The 15825-nt window shown below is 50.1% G+C and overlaps 1 protein-coding gene across 2 annotated transcripts in view; it reads right to left on the bottom strand.

Moving 5' to 3' along the window:
• The window catches only part of COL5A1 (collagen type V alpha 1 chain), a 138040-nt gene extending 124887 nt beyond the window's left edge, over positions 1–13153 (bottom strand). For both annotated transcript variants that reach the window (XM_058853626.1, XM_058853625.1), the window contains exon 1: positions 12784–13153. In XM_058853626.1, the coding sequence (XP_058709609.1) occupies positions 12784–12883 (100 nt within the window). In that variant the 5' untranslated portion in view covers positions 12884–13153. The remainder of the gene's footprint in view (positions 1–12783) is intronic.
• Between the last annotated feature and the right edge of the window lie 2672 nt (positions 13154–15825).

Genomic DNA, 15825 nt, shown 5'->3' on the forward strand with positions numbered 1-15825 from the left:
TTTGGGGTTGCCTTTCAGCTCCTGCTCTGGTTGTGGTGAGGCTGAGACAAGAATCCCTCTGTCACTTCGGCTCTGGGAACCACCCATTCCACTGGGTTTGCCAGCTGGGATAAACGAGGGAAGGAACACGATTCCAGCAATCTGGAAAAGCACAGGATGACAATTCCAATCATCTGTGAACACAGAGAAGTCGTGGCTGGTGTTTTTACACCAATCCCCGTGGCCAGGGACAGCCCAGCAGCACTCAGCACCCTGAGGAGTTAAAGGCACTGGGAGAGAAATGAGGGAAGGAAATATTCAGGAGCCTGGAGACAAGGCAGATGCTGAGTTATTGGTATATTTTATCCTGTATTTTAGGAAGATTGATTCCTACATGGAGTATTTTGATGTTCTCTTCATCACTGAGTAAGCAGTATATAAACAGCTTGGCACTGGGGTTAAAAGTGATCTGAGTACATTTTCTGGGCCCTCATTTCTAACCCAGAGGGAAAGGAGATTTTCCATAGCTACAGGAAAAGAAATGTTGTCCTTATAATGCAAAGAAGTCACTCAGAGTGATCCCTTCATAAGCATGCTGAGAGATTATTCCAGAGCAAGGAGAAGGGAGAAATCACCCTGAAATATACATCAAACTGTGAGAGTTTGGAAAGGACTCTGCCCTTTTCCTGGTTCCTCCTGCCCAAACCCACCAGGACATGGATGCAGAGAAGATCCAGCTGTAAGCCCATCACTGCCATGCACAAGGAATTGAATAATTTAATATAAACCCCAGGATATTACAGGTCAAATTCAGCTCAAAAGCAGCTCCTGTCTCACGCCCATCCCTTCCCTCTACTCTGGGAGTCTTTACAGGTTATTTCACCTCTAGGGTTCCCCAATGATTATTCCCAACCAGGCCTGACTTCCCAGGAGAATTTTCCACATTTTCCTGCATCAAATGACACTGCACAGGCCTGGCCTACCTGTCTGCCCCAGCACTCCCTCCACTCTCATCCCTGCCTCAATAAAACGGGAAGAAAAGTGTGGAAATTCCCCCAAAATGAATGTCTTGGGGCACTTTTGATACTCAGCATCAGAGAACCCAGCTCAGTTTCACAGAAGCTCCCTCCCATCTCCCACATCCATTTTTAGACTTTCCATTGACTAAAATTGAGTTTGCCACAATCAGAGAAATCACCAACCTGACCCAAACACAGCCCCAAACCCCACCCCGGGTTCCTGAGCTGCAGCAAAGACTGGGGCAGATTTCACTCCCCAAAAACCAGATGTTTCAGTTTAATCCATAAAAACTTCCTCCCAGCCACAGGAATGGGGCAGCTGTGCAGCAGCAGCAGCAGAGGCTCAGCTCTCTGCAGGCTGGCAGGGTTGGTGCTCCTTTGGGCAGCTCGGCTGTTCAGGGTTTGGGATCGGCTCCCCAGGGCAAGGATGGCCCTGGCTGGGCTGGCCAAGGCTTTGGAGAAGGGAGCTGCAGGCAGGGAAACCCTGCTGGGCTCTCAGTGCCCCTCAGAACATCTTTAACTCGGGCTCTGACTGTCTCACAGCATCCCGGGGTTTATTGGTGTGGATTTTGATGTCCCTTCAACTGAGGAACCCAAAGTTCTTTTTATGGGTATTTCCACACCCAAACCAAGCTCTGGTTCCTATTTCACAGGAAAAATCTGGATGAGTTTGGTGTTATCCCTGTTGCTCTAAGAAACAACACTGCATTTTCCTGCCCTGAATCCCACCCAGGACTGTAAAAATCTGGAAAAACTCCCCAAAAGCTCCTGTGGGCAGTGAAGAGCAGCAGCAGGAAGAGATGAAGGGAAGTTTTGTAAGTCAGGAGCGATGCTGCTGTGTTCCTTCCATGCCCAAATTCCCAAAGTCAACAGAGGCTGCTCCCGGCCCTGGATCCACCCCCAGCTCCACGTAGACCAGGGCAGAGCTGCAAGAGCCTGAGGCACAGCCAAGGAGCCAAAAAAATCCCATTTCTGCCCCACCACAGGGCCCTGGGCCAGGACAAAACTCAGCCTCAGCGTCAGAGGGTCAGAGCAGAAGCCTGGGATGACTTTCAGAGTCACTGAAGTTGGGAAATGAAGGATCAGCGAGTCCAAGCAGAATTCCCAGCACAGAGAGCACGGCTGCCTTTGGAATTTGGGGATGAGGGGCCACATCCAGCATCCTTAGGGATGGCTGGCAAAGACTCTGGAGCATCCCAAGATGGTTTTTTTGCTGTCCCATTTTAGGGGTGGGAGGCTGATCCTCCCCAGCCTTTGCCATCCCCCGCTGTGGGAATGTCTGTGGTTGGAAAAGCGTGTGCCTGCTCCCTCCAGGCTCACAGCTTCCTGATATAGCTCCTTAATTACCGAGCTCTGGGAAAAGATGGATGTTTCCAGAGCAGATATGGCCCTCATTGTTTTGCTCTTCTGCTCGTCCTGCAGGGATTCAGGACTGGAAGGGGAAAAAAAAATATAAAAACCCAGAGCCAGTTCGGGTCTGTTGGCTCCTCCTCCCATCCCAGCTCCTGAGGTCAGCAGGGAAAGCATCCAAGAGTTGCAGAAAAGCCAGATTGTTTTAATTTAAACATTTGAGAGAGGCAGAGTGAGGGACTTTCTCCCCCCAAGTGCACAGGACGTGATAATGTGCCTCTCCCGATGCCGGACAGCCCTGCTGAGAGAACATTCCTCGCAGTTTTCCGATCGGATCCCGAGTGCCAGAGGGATAAATCCGCTTCCCTCTCCTGCCCTGGTGGCTCTCCTGGAGCACAGACACCACGGGGGGACTCCCAGGGACCTGCCCTCCCTGTCACAGCAGGCAGGACACGAGGGGGGAATGAGGGAAACATCGGGATGAGCGTTTGGAGCTCAGGGAGAGCAGAGCTGATCCTTGCAGGAATCCACAGCTTTCCACCGAGCAGCAGATCCTGTGTTTGAGGCATGGACAGCCTCGTGTTTTCCAGGGAAAACCCTCCTGGGGCATTTCCAGGGAGGTTTGTGCCCTGCTTCAGGGCTTCTCCCACGGAATCACATCCCAGCTCTGCTGCTGCCATTCCCTCTGCAGAAATCCTGCATTTCCATGGAATACCGGCACAAAGGTTCTAATCCCAAAGTTTCACCCCACAACCAGGCTCAGCCCCCCAAAATCAGCTCTGCTGTGCCACACCTCTCCCTCCCTGTCAACAGGAAAACTCCTCTCACCCCCTCATCCCTCTGCAGAAATCCTGCATTTCCATGGAATATGAGCACAAAGATTACAATCCCAATGTTTCACCCCACAGCCAGGCACAGCCCCCCAAAATCAGCTCCAGCCCTCGGTCAGCAGCACAGCCCTCACCCTCCCAGCCCAAACCATGATTCTATTGCATCACCAGCAAACCAGCCCCACTTCCCAGACATTCGATATCCACTGGAATTCCAGAGGAATTTTTGGCCACCTCGGATCAAAGCCGAACTGGCAAATTCATTTGCAAAGTTGTTTATGGAAATTAGCCCCGATTAGAGGGACAAGAAAAAGGGTTGGCTTTGGTTCCCTACTGAAGGTGTGTTTTGAATGTGCAGAATAAATCAGGATTCTGAAGCTTTCGCTCTTTTTCAGGGGAATATCTATTTTACACCAGCAGACTGACTTCAGAACTGAAAAATCCAATGGCTAGAAATCAAAAATTTCAATATTTCTCTGTACTTTCAGGGCTCAAATGCTGCCAAAACCCAAAGGAGTGCTGGACAATGTGCAGGGGAGTCTGTGGCAGCACACCACGATCCCAAATGCACCGGGGCTGTTTCCTTGCCAGGTCAGGGAAAAGCAATGAGCCAAACTGATAAACCCAGCGGAGAGTGTAAAAAAGGAAACCAACAGGTACAGGAGCCCAGGATTTAAACTCCACCCCATTAAAAAAGCATTAACAAGCCCTGAACTCCTTCTGTGCCCTGGCCACTGCTGCTGTTCCAGTGCAATTCCAGCAGCAATTAAAGGGAAAAGCTCTGGCCGGGTCCCCAGCCCATCCCACCCACTTGGCACAGCCCCCCCAGCTCCTCAGCCCTTCCACACGTGCAGCCCACGAGCCACATTCCCCTTCCCAGGGCTCTGCCAGTGCTTCCCCAGCTGCCTGGGGCGTGTTGGATCAGGATTTGGGCAGGAAATCCAAAAAGCTTCATTTACAAATGGGCATTTGCAAAGGGCCGGGCAGGGCTCAGCTCCAGGTGCCCTCAGATCCAGGGAGTCGCTGCTCCAATCCTTCCCTGGGAGGCTGCAGGGAGAGATGGGGACCACACCACTCAAAATCCCACTGGAATTTCAGGGATAATCATGGAATCACACGATGGTTAGGGTTGGGAGGGACCTTAGAGCTCATCCAGGGACACCTTCCCCTATCCTGGGTCATTCCAGCCTGGCCTTGGACACTTCCAGGGATCCAGGGGTAGCCACAGCTGCTCTGGGCACCCTGTGCCAGGGCCTCATCATCCTCATAGGGAACAATTCCTTCCCATTATCCCATCCAATCCTGTCCTCTGGCAGTTCAAAGCCCTTCCCCCTTGTCCTTTCCCTGGATCCTTGTCCCAGGTCCCTCTCCAAGAGCACCTTCACCCCACCCAGGCTCTAAAAGCTGCGGGAAGGTGATGCTGGCTGAGCATTAGGAATTTCCACATGGATCTGGAGGAATTGTTTCCTTCTGGGTACCAGTGGCTGTACAAGAGACCAAGAGCTGCCAGCCCTTGCCAGGCCAGCAGCACAGAGCCCAGCTTTTCCAGAGCATCTCCCGGCTTTTCTGAGCAGAGCCCACTGCAGCTCCGGCTGCCAGAGCCCAGCCCCAGCCTCTCACTGCTGTTTTTAGGTGCTTGAACACTCCAGCAGATCCCAGCCAAGGTTTCCTCTCGTAACTCCCCGCCAGTCCAGCGGAGCAGAGCTGGCACCAGCTGAAACACCTCGCTTGGAAGCTCCTTTTTCGCGTTTCTCCTGAGCAGAATGACACTTGTGTTCACTGTGACTCATCTCCTTGACCTTTCTATTCACTTTTAATGGTGCAAGCTGGAAATAAGGGCACCCAGACAATGCTTGCATTATTCAGCTGGTGAACTGCAGCCCTCGCAGCAGATCTCTCCCTTGCAGCACACAAGAGCACACAGAGTAGGTATCTCATTCCAGCACATCCAGCACGAAAAAAAAATAAAGTAAAATCGCACAAACTCACTGCTTAATTCATATTTGAAAGTTGGATGAGCTGCACCAAAAAAATCCCTGTGTAAAGCGCTGCAGGAGGATGAGAGATCCTGGGAAACTGGCAGTGTCATCTCCAGGAATTCGGCTGCAGTGAATTCTTACTCCAGTATTGTCTTGGAAACAAAAAAGGGGGTGGAGGGAGGAAAAGCAGAGGAGGAGAGGCCAGCCAGGCTCATGAGCTCAGGCAGAGCGTGGCTCCTTCCTGAATTTCCTTCCTCAGAACCAGCAGCTCCAGCTGACAGGCACAAAAAACACAGAATCAGGTCCCTGAATCTGAGCAGACCCCTCAGTGACCTCTCCTTTCCCAATCAGCTCCTTCCTGAGCGCTGCAAACTCCCCTCCTTTGCAAGCTGGAGCAGAAAGAGAAGAAGGGAGGAAAAAAAAAAAAAAAAAGGCCTTGAAGCAGTTTGCTGAAAAGCTGAGCTCAGGAAACACTTTTTGCTTTATTTATTCTGAAAGATTTCCCGTGGCCCCAGCTGCAGATGCACAGCTGGATCCAGGCAGGGATGGCACACGGGGTCACCCCCAGCTGCCAGGGAGATTCAGGCAAATATCTATTAATAATCTGTATAATAAATAGATTTCATAATAAATGTGTATCATATAAATTTAAAGTAAGATGATTCCTCTGTTCATTGAGGTGAAGGAGGACAAGAGGCCCCCAAACATCCATCCCATCCCTCTTGAGGAAAACAGCTCCAAATTCCCTTTAAGATCTAATTCAAAGGATTCTGAGAGTAGCCAATAGAACAGCACAGTGCTCCTGGTATAATCTGTAAAAAACCTGTCCCAAATCTAAAGAAAAAATCCAAAAATTCCTGGATTTGCTGGGTGAGGGGCACTGGTATTGCCCAACAGGAAAACAAAATAGTCCAAGGAGCAAAAGCATTTTTAAAGTAAAAAATCATTATTAAAGATGAACTCCAGTTCATCAGTGTCCAGCATATCCCACTTCCATTTGCACCCCAAAAAGGAGTTTTTTTCCCAGTAAACTGAAGGATTTTTGTGGCTGCCCAAGGGATCTTCAGCTCCAAGTTACCTTTCTAGATCTAATTCAAAGGATTCTGAGTAGCCAATAGAACAGCACAGTGTTCTTTATATTATCTGTAAAAAAACCTGTCCCAAATCTAAAGAAAAAATCCAATAACTCCTGGATTTGCTGGGTGAGGGGCACTGGTGTTGCCCAACAGGAAAACAAAATAGTCCAAGGAACAAAAGCATTTTTAAAGTGGAAAGGATCAATCACCAACACAAGCTGAGGTACAGGGATGGAAAGAGACTCCTGCAGCTGCCTGAAAACACAGATTTTATTGGCACATCAGGGCCAGGCTCCACACAGGGATGCAGGATCAGCCCCCAGGACATGGCAAACCAGGGGTTTGCCTGAGGGCTGGGAGAAAATCCACAGCAGAGTTTAGGAATGAGCCCTGATGCAGCTTTTCCACTCACTCAACCCCCAAACTCTCCTTTTTCTCTCAGGCTTATTACACAAACTTGAAGAAAAACTCCGTTGTAAATACATTAATACAACTTTCCTCCCTTTAAAAAATGACATCTCATCATTGTGAAAGCTTCCAGATGATGTTAAGAATCCTCTTGGCTTCTGGAAAGAAAAATAACACCAAAAAACAGCCCAGACTTGGAGCAACCGACCTCAAAAATGCCTTTTGTGTAGTTCCTTCATTTATTTATTTTAGTTCCACAGATTTTCCAGACACGTCCACAGAGAAACCACGACATCATTTGGATGCTTCAGTCAGTGCTAGGCTGAATTTCAAGAGCCTTGGGACTTGCCAGCAGTAACCAGTGGTTAATTATACCACGTTGCCAACCCAATTTTTTCCATATAACATTAGATTTCAACAAAATGTTTCCATTCTTTCATGTCTCAACCTTATTTATTTATTTTTTTTTTGTTCCCCTGGTTTTGCTCATTCTTCCCATCCTCGGTGTTGCTTTGTTTCACACAAAGGTTTTATTGTGTTTTTAAGGACTGAAAATTCAGTCCCTATCATGTCAGATTTAGGAGGAAGAGTAAAATGTTTGACATAAAGTGAGGCTGGAAGTGAAGAAACTTCTCCCAAGGAGGAGAGGAGGGAAAAGGAAAAGGAATTCACTGTGGGAAGGGAAAAAGGACAAGGGAAAAAAAGGGAAAAGGAAAAAGGGAAAAGGGAGAAGGGAAAAAGGGAAAAAGGGAAAAAAAGGGAAAAGGGAAAAGGAAAAAAAGGGAAAAGGGACAATGGACAAGGGACAAGGGAAAAGGGAAAAGGAAAAAGGAAGAAGGAAAAAGGAAAAGAAAAAAAAAGGAAAAGGGACAAGGGACAAGGGAAAAGGGAAAAGGGAAAAGGGAAAAGGGAAAAGGGAAAAGGGACAAGGGAAAAGGGAAAAGGGACAAGGGAAAAGGGAAAAGGGAAAAGGGAAAAGGGAAAAGGGAAAAGGGAAAAGGGAAAAGGGAAAAGGGAAAAGGGAAAAGGAGATGCTTTTGATGGCATCAGCTCCCTCAGGCTGCTGATCCAAGGGGAATCCCCTTTTTTTGGGAACAGCATCTCCCACACCATGCCAGTGCTGCTTTTATCAACCAGCCTTGCCATATATCCAAGAGAATGGACACATTCCACCCAAAACAGAGGCTGAAATCCGAGAATTTACAGGGGAAGATCACCCTGGGCTCCAGATTCTGAACTGCTCAGGTGTGCACATCCCCCAACACTGATTTTCCTGTGGGACCAATCCTGCTGATCAAATCTGACCCAGTTCCACCAGCTCAAGGCCTCAGCATTCCCAAAAATATCCTGAGCAGCAGCAACATCAGAGACCCAGCAGAGTCCTGAATACATGATGGGAAGTAAATGCTGGATAAAAGCACAGATTCTTCCTCCACATGAAAAACACCTCAGGTGTGCTGTGGGATCTATTCCTGGTTTATTTCCCAGAGAATTCTTCTCACTTTAACCAGCACTTCCCATTTACCAAAATCTGGGTGTTACAAACTGACAACCACGATTCCCACAGGACCCAAATAATATTTAATACCCTTCTCTTCCAAATGCTCCATTTTATAGAACAATGGCTGCACCCTGAGGATCAAACCCCAGCTGAACTCAGCAGGCAAAAGGAGAGGTGGGAGAGTGTGGACAGAGGGGATGAAATTCCAGATTTATCCTGGTATTCTGATTTCTCCTGTCCCAGGGGCTGCTCACTTTAAAGTTAATTCCCATGTCAGCAGAGCACCAGCTCTAAATGGAGCTGCACATCCCAAAGAGTCCAGAAAGGCCTCAGAGCCCCTTCAAGTGTTAACAAAATTTGTGAGGGGCTTTGGGTGAGGGGGAATGGCTTTAAACTGACAGAAAATAAGTTTAGATTGGATATTGGGAAGAAATTCCTCTCTGTGAGGGTGGGCAGGCTCTGGCACAGGGTACTCAGAGCAGCTGGGGCTGCCCCTGGATCCCTGCAGTGTCCAAGGCCAGGCTGGACAGGGCCAGAAAGCCCCAAAATCCCTGTGAAAGCATTCCCAGCTCTTTGCTCCCTGCAGTTCTCCCAAGTGCAGATTTCCACATGGATGCCATCCATCCACCACCACTGCGGGAAGGGCAACCCCAGCATCCAGACCCAGCAGGTCCAGGGACCAGGACACGAGACAAAAAGCGATTACAGAGAGAATTAAAGGCCAATTTTAACTCCCCAGCAGATAAACCCTTTGGAGTGAGGAGCAGTTTCCTGGAAAGCACTCCCAGATCTTTCCTGAAGTCCAGACAAAACTCAAAACATCTCTAAATTACACCTCACATGTTCCACAGCAACTCCTCCTGCTCCTCTGTCTCATCTGAGAAATGAAATGTGACTCAAAGCAGGCGTGAGAATGCAGATCCTGGGGACAGGCTGGGACAGGAGGACTCAGAGGGACAGACAGCTCCAGGGCAGAGGAAAGGCAGCCAGGCACTGCTGTGACATCTCTGTGCCACTCAGGGCCTCTGGGACAGGAGAACAAGAGAAAATCTCCTGCAGAACTCAAGCTGTGATTTGCTGGTGTTTCATTGCCAGGGTGGTGTTCAAAGGCTGAGCTCGGTGGTCTGGGGGATCTTTTCCAACCCCAGGGATTCTGTGCTGAGCACTTTCTGCAGCCACAGCCAAAGGAACACAGATGAAGTCCCCAGGCACAGCAGGGCTGTCCCAGCTCCACACCTGAAATCTCCACTGCAGATATCTGAGTCCCCCCAGTTGTGGGAGACATCAGCACAAGCCCTGCACTGCTGCCCTCAGCTCAGCAGAGATGGGTACTCACCAGTTTGATTAAACTCTATTTCAAAAGGAATCAACCTGAAAAATCCATCTCCAATTCCAAATCCTAAAAGGCAGGGACAGCACCCATTTAAAATGAGGATTCACAACCCCTTTCCAGCCCCTCCTGATTTCTCCCAGGGTGCACAATAAGCATTAGGAACAACACCAAGGCAGCTTTTTTATTTAAACTTGCCATTAAAAACATATTTTGGTCAGAGCCAGCTGAGTGCTCACTCTGTCCCTGTGTGCACACCAAAAATCAGTGACTCCCCAGCAGGTTTTGCCTTAGAGTTACCCCAAAGAGAAGAAATGGGATTGGAAATGGGATTTGAAATGGGATTTGAAATGGGATTTGAAATGGGATTGGAAATGGGATTTGAAATGGGATTTGAAATGGGATTTGAAATGGGATTTGAAATGGGATTGGAAATGGGATTTGAAATGGGATTTGAAATGGGATTCCTCCCATTCCCAAGTTTGGAGGAAGCTGACAGGATCAGCTCCTCAGCATTCCCTGAAATCAGGGGGTGCTCAGCACGGAGTTTTGCTCCTGGCCCAGGAAGAACAAGACAAGCCCAGGAAGAACAAGACAAGCCCAAGAAGAACAAGACAAGCCCAAGAAGAACAAGACAAGCCCAAGAAGAACAACACAAGCCCAAGAAGAACAAGACAAGCCCAAGAAGAACAAGACAAGCCCAAGAAGAACAAGACAAGCCCAAGAAGAACAAGACAAGGCCAGGAAGAACAACACAAGCCCAAGAAGAACAAGACAAGCCCAGGAAGAACAAGACAAGCCCTCTGCTGTCCCCTGGCCAGGCCATGTCCCACAGCTGGGTGCTTTTAACTTCCAAATTCCCATTGCAGCCTGGCATTGACAGCATAATCCAGCTTTTACAGGGGAAATTGGAACTGCCATCCATTCCAGACTTACAAAGTCAGATTTCTCCTTGTAAAACAATATCAACACTTTTGATTGGCAAAGTATTTTATAAAACCTCACTTTTAACTGGCTGGACAAAGATTTTTTGGTTTAGGTGACTGGGGAAGAGCCAAGGGGAGAAGCTGGTAACAGGATACCACACAATTTCCAGCATTTTTATTTTAGTTTGGATCGTCATTACTCTTTGCCACTAAAGGAAATTGCTGCCTCCAAAAAGTTTCACCCAGAAACCCGATTTGGTTTTTACAGGGATTTGTAAAAGCAGAGCCGGGTTCCAGCCTTGTCTGTGGGTTTGATTTTGGTGTGACATCATCTGTGCAAATATGGGAAAATCTGAGCTGGATGGGCAGTGGTGGGAGGCAGCTCTGACATTGTTATTTCCCTGTAATTTGCTGGAAATGCTCTGTGCCAGGTGCCATGCCACAGATTACAGAGGAGTTTCACCTCTCCACACAGAGAAACCAACCATCCTGAAACTCAAACACCCTCTGAGCTGAAATAAAACCAAAGACAACGTGGAAAAAATATTAAAAAAAAAAAAAAAAAAAGCCATCAAGACCATTAGTCAACGCCATCAGCAGCCCCAGTCTGGCTCCTCCCTCATCCAAATGATTTGATGTCCTATTAGGCGGCTCATTAGGAAAACTCAAAGCCTTTCACCACAAGAGTCATTCCTCAGAGCTGCACGCTGGCCCCACAGAGGCTCCCAGCCATCCTCTGCTCCGGCAGCTGCCCCCAAAAGCTGTTTCCAAAGTCACCTGGTGGCTCTACAAGCGGTGTGGGAGCTCTCTGAAGGATGAACACAGCCAGGGAAGTGCCTGAGGATGCTCTGGAAGCGTTAAAGCCTCAGCAGGGGCAAGAGTGAAAGGAGAAATTTGTTGTTTTCTCTTTGAAACAGAGTGGGTCTGGTGATAATTCAATTTTCAGCTGATACCAAGTACCCGAGCAGGCGGCCTGACAAGAGGAGCTGGTGTCATTGCAGTGCTCTGCCAGCTGGAAAACAGCTCCAACATCCCAATTCCTCTGCAGGACAAACTCTGGGATCTCCCACCGTCCCCAGCTCTCCCTGCAGGGATGTTCAGGACATTTTATTCATTGAGTTTTTCCACCCTGCTCAGCCTCCACAAGAAAAGCCTTAAGGGAAGCATTCCTCCAACGCCCACCTCTTCTTCCTTAAGGTCATTTGAAGAGCCCAGAAATGAAAATAATTCGCAACCCCGCTGCTTTACACAGAGAATCCCAGCGGTGTTTGTGCTGGTAACACTCAAACAAACCCTGCACGCCCCACTGCCGGCTCTTCCCAGCGAAAAAACACCCCCAGAACACCAAAATTCGGGCAGGGAAGCTGAATCTCAGACAGCCCAGCTCTTCAGGCACTTCTCGGCTTCTCAAGTTACCCCGAAGAACTGGAGTTTAACTTTTCAGATTTCAAACCCAGGCTCGGCCAACAAACCCCGCTCTCGTTCCCCTGAAATCCAACACAAACAGAGGCTCCGAGTGTCCTCTGCAAACCGGGAAAAGGCTCTGCAAACACCCAGCAAACTTTTCCAGCAGCCCCACAAAATCTCCCTGTGCTGTGGCATTCCCCAGCCCACCCGGGGAAGGCAGAAATTTGGGAAGCAGAGCTCTGGGAACAAACTGCACGAATGGGTTTAGTCTCTCTTCTGCACCATTAGGGAGGAAAAAAAAAAGAAAAAAAAAAGACATTCCAGTGGTTTTCTGTGCTGCTGCACATCTGGAAGTTCAGAGCTTCCTCCTGCTGCACTCAGCCCCAAGTTTTAGGGAGAAACCCTGCGGGATTGGGGTTGGCGAGGGGGCAGCGAGCTTTGGGATCCCCGAGCAGCTCCAAAGCTTTTGTGTCCCGAGCTTTGATGTGAGGAGGGAGAGCAGATTCCTGCGGGACAAAAAAACTTCCAGCTCCTCAAGGAGGAGGAACTACGCAAGCCCGGAGGTTTCCAGGGGACTAAATATACATTCACATATATATCCACAGCGAGATAGAAAGAACCAGAGCCTCCAGAAACTCATCCCCGACCTTTCCTCCGGAAAAAGCAGCCCGGCAAGAGGCAGCTCTTGCTCTAAGGAAGGCGAATAAAGAATTGTTTTAAGTTTTTTCCCCTTTTACGGGCCCCCTGACAAATGGCATTCAGAGAGTCGGGCAGCTAAAGGAGGTTGGGTGGGTTTTGTTGGGTGGTTTTTCCTTTTTTTTTTTTTTTTTTTTCCTTTTTTTCTTTCTGCTGGAATATACGGGAGGAAGGAAAGCCAAGAGTTTTTTTTTGCCCCGCACCAAAGCCCCCCTCGCCCACTCCCCCACGACCCCGCAGCATCTCCCACGCGGTTTGGGGGGGCTCGGGGACCCCCCTTACCTGCCCGGCCGAGGGACAGGGCACCCAACAGCACCAGCGCAGCGGGCACCGAGCAGCTCCGTATCCAACTGCGCCTTTTCCAGCGCGTGTGCGTATCCATGCTCCCCCAAAAAACGGGGCACCAGCTCGGGACAGCTCGAGGGGGGGGTTAAAAAATACTCAGAATAATAATAATAATAATAAAATAATAATTATAATATAAAATCCCCTAATCCAAGCTGTATCTAGAAGCGCAGAGCAGGCGCTCAGCCCCCCCGGCAGCCCCCCCACGGGAGCAGCCCTTTATAAAGCCATGGGGCGGGCGGAGGGTGCGGGGGCTCCGCCGCGCTCAGCTCCGGCCCTGCCTGCTCCCGGGCTGCCGGAAAAAAGTTTTCCCTTCTCTCCCCACACCGCCCTTTTTTCCCCCTTCTTTTAAACCCGAGGCAGGAGTTTGTCAATCTCGGAGCAGCGCAGCAAATCAGGGCCGGCCGGAGCAGCCCCCCCAGCCCGGGCCAGCCCCCGCCCCCGCCGCCGCTTCCAGCGCCGTGTCCCGGCCCCCAAAAGAGGATTTTTTTTTTTTTCCTCGCTTTTCCCCCCGCTGGAATAGCAGCAGACGGAGTTTTTCCGCCTCTTCCCCTCTCTTTTCCCTGCGTTTTTCGGGCTCAGGAGGAGTTGATGTCCCCGCTGCTGGCGGGTGACAGGGAAGGGCTGGAGCTGTGACAGGAGCTTGGGGTGGGATATCAGGATAAGATTTTACAGCCAGAAGGTGGCCGGGCATTGGGGAGGCTCCCCAGGGAATGGTCCCAGCCCCAAACCTCAGTGACTCCTACACGGGCTGGGATTCTTGGGCTCGATCCTTGTGGGTCCCTTCCAGCTCAGGATATTCTGTGATTCCATCAGACGGGGCACGTGGAGGGTGGAAAATGCAAGGATTTGGCAATAAAGAGCACGCACAAAGGGTAAAAGTGCAAACGAGGAGTGGAAAGGGAAGGTGCTTCCCTTCCCAGGATAGGTGGGAGTTGTGGTGGCAAAGTCCAGCTCTGGCTGGATGGAAGATGCAGCTTCTGGGATGGAGAGGATGGAGCTGCTGGTCCTGCTCTGCACACCTGACTGAGCCCAGCTCCTGGGGCTCTCTCCACTCAGTTCCCGCTCCCCACACCAGTGACAACTGATAAATCACACTGCTGAAACCCAGCTTTAAATGTTCTGGCACTGTGGAGTAGCAGTACCAGAGCAGTGCTCGGGGCTGGAACTGGATCATCCTTAAGGGTCCTTCCCACCCAAACCTTTCTCTGATTCTATAGAAAAAAATCAAATCTCCTTTCCTACACCATCCCCAGCCCTCAGGTCCCAGGAGGGGACAGATCACACTGCAGAACTGGGTGGCCCACAATGCCGCAGACCCCTCTACAACACCAAAATCAGATTAAATGGAGACCAGAGAAAGAAAAAACAGCAAAATCCAGCCCTTTCCCTTAAAGAAATGCTTTGAAGACGCTTGCTGGTATCAAGGCTTTCTCTGTCAGTGCCATCAAAGACCTGAAGGGCGCTGCTGGCAGCACTGATGTCACAGCCAGGTGACAGTCCCAGCTCCCTTGGTGTCCCCTCCAGCCCCACACCCCGGGCAACACCAGAGCGTCCCAGCCCTCTCCACTCCCCCTGCACAGCAGCAGCCTCACCATCCACAGGGGAAAAAACACTTCCAGCACCTGAATTCCCACCCTTGGACTCCAATTTCTTTGTGGGTTTGGTCACCCAGCACTCCTGGGCAAGGTCCCGTACAAGGAAGGTGAAGGAGTTTTGCTCATCCTGTGCCTGATTTTTTGGCTGTCGGATGGAAGAACCCGGCTCCACGATGAGTTTTAGCCATAAATCTTTGACCTGGTGGAATGAGAGTTACTTGGATGGATAATCAATACCAAACACAGCAAAACCTAAAAGGACAGGAGGCCAAACCCCCCGGGTCAAGCAATGGGAAAGGGATGCTCCGTGTCCACTCGGGGAACGTTTTCTAAGGATTCAGCGGGGAAGAGCTGCAGGAAATCCGTCCTTTCCCTCTGAACCTGCTGAGATACCTTCCCCCAGCTCCCAGCCTCGCTGTGAAACTGGAAAAGCTGGAGTTTGAGCCTCACGCAGGAAGAGATTCCTGCTGAAAGAGCCTTTCAGCAGGCGGAGGTGAGAGGCAGAGCGGCGAGGAGCGGCTCCGCACGTGTGGGGACGGTGCCAGCGGCGCTCCCGGGCAAATCCCGCCGCTGGAAACCCCTTCCAGCTCCGCCTTTCGTGGCTTACCGGGTGTCTGGAGCCTGGCAGGAAAATCACACCGTGCTCCATCTCCCGGAGGAGCCTGGAGGCGAAACCTTCCAGGGCAACACCTGCACAGCCCTGCGGACACCTCTGCTGAGCACCCACGGGGTGGAGCCCGGGGCTGACACTGTCCATCCTCCCTCCTGCTCCAGAATATCCAAATATCCCGGGATTGACACCATCCATCCTCCCTCCTGCTCCAGAATATCCAAATATCCCGGGATTGACACCATCCATCCTCCCTCCTGCTCCAAAATATCCCGGGATTGACACTGTCCATCCTCCCTCCTGCTCCAAAATATCCAAATATCCTGGGATTGACACTGTCCATCCTCCCTCCTGCTCCAAAATATCCAAATATCCCGGGATTGACACTGTCCATCCTCCCTCCTGCTCCAAAATATCCAAATATCCCGGGATTGACACCATCCATCCTCCCTCCTGCTCCAAAATATCCCGGGATTGACACAGTCCATCCTCCCTCCTGCTCCAAAATATCCAAATATCCTGGGATTGACACCGTCCATCCTCCCTCCTGCTCCAAAATATCCAAATATCCTGGGATTGACACTGTCCATCCTCCCTCCTGCTCCAAAATATCCCAATATCCTGGGATTGACACTGTCCATCCTCCCTCCTGCTCCAAAATATCCCAGGATTGACACCATCCATCCTCCCTCCTGCTCCAAAATATCCAAATATCCCGGGATTGACACCATCCATCCTCCCTCCTGCTCCAAAATATCCCAGGATTGACAC

The sequence above is a fragment of the Poecile atricapillus genome, chromosome 20 (genome assembly GCF_030490865.1).
Source record: "Poecile atricapillus isolate bPoeAtr1 chromosome 20, bPoeAtr1.hap1, whole genome shotgun sequence".
NCBI lineage: Eukaryota > Metazoa > Chordata > Aves > Passeriformes > Paridae > Poecile > Poecile atricapillus.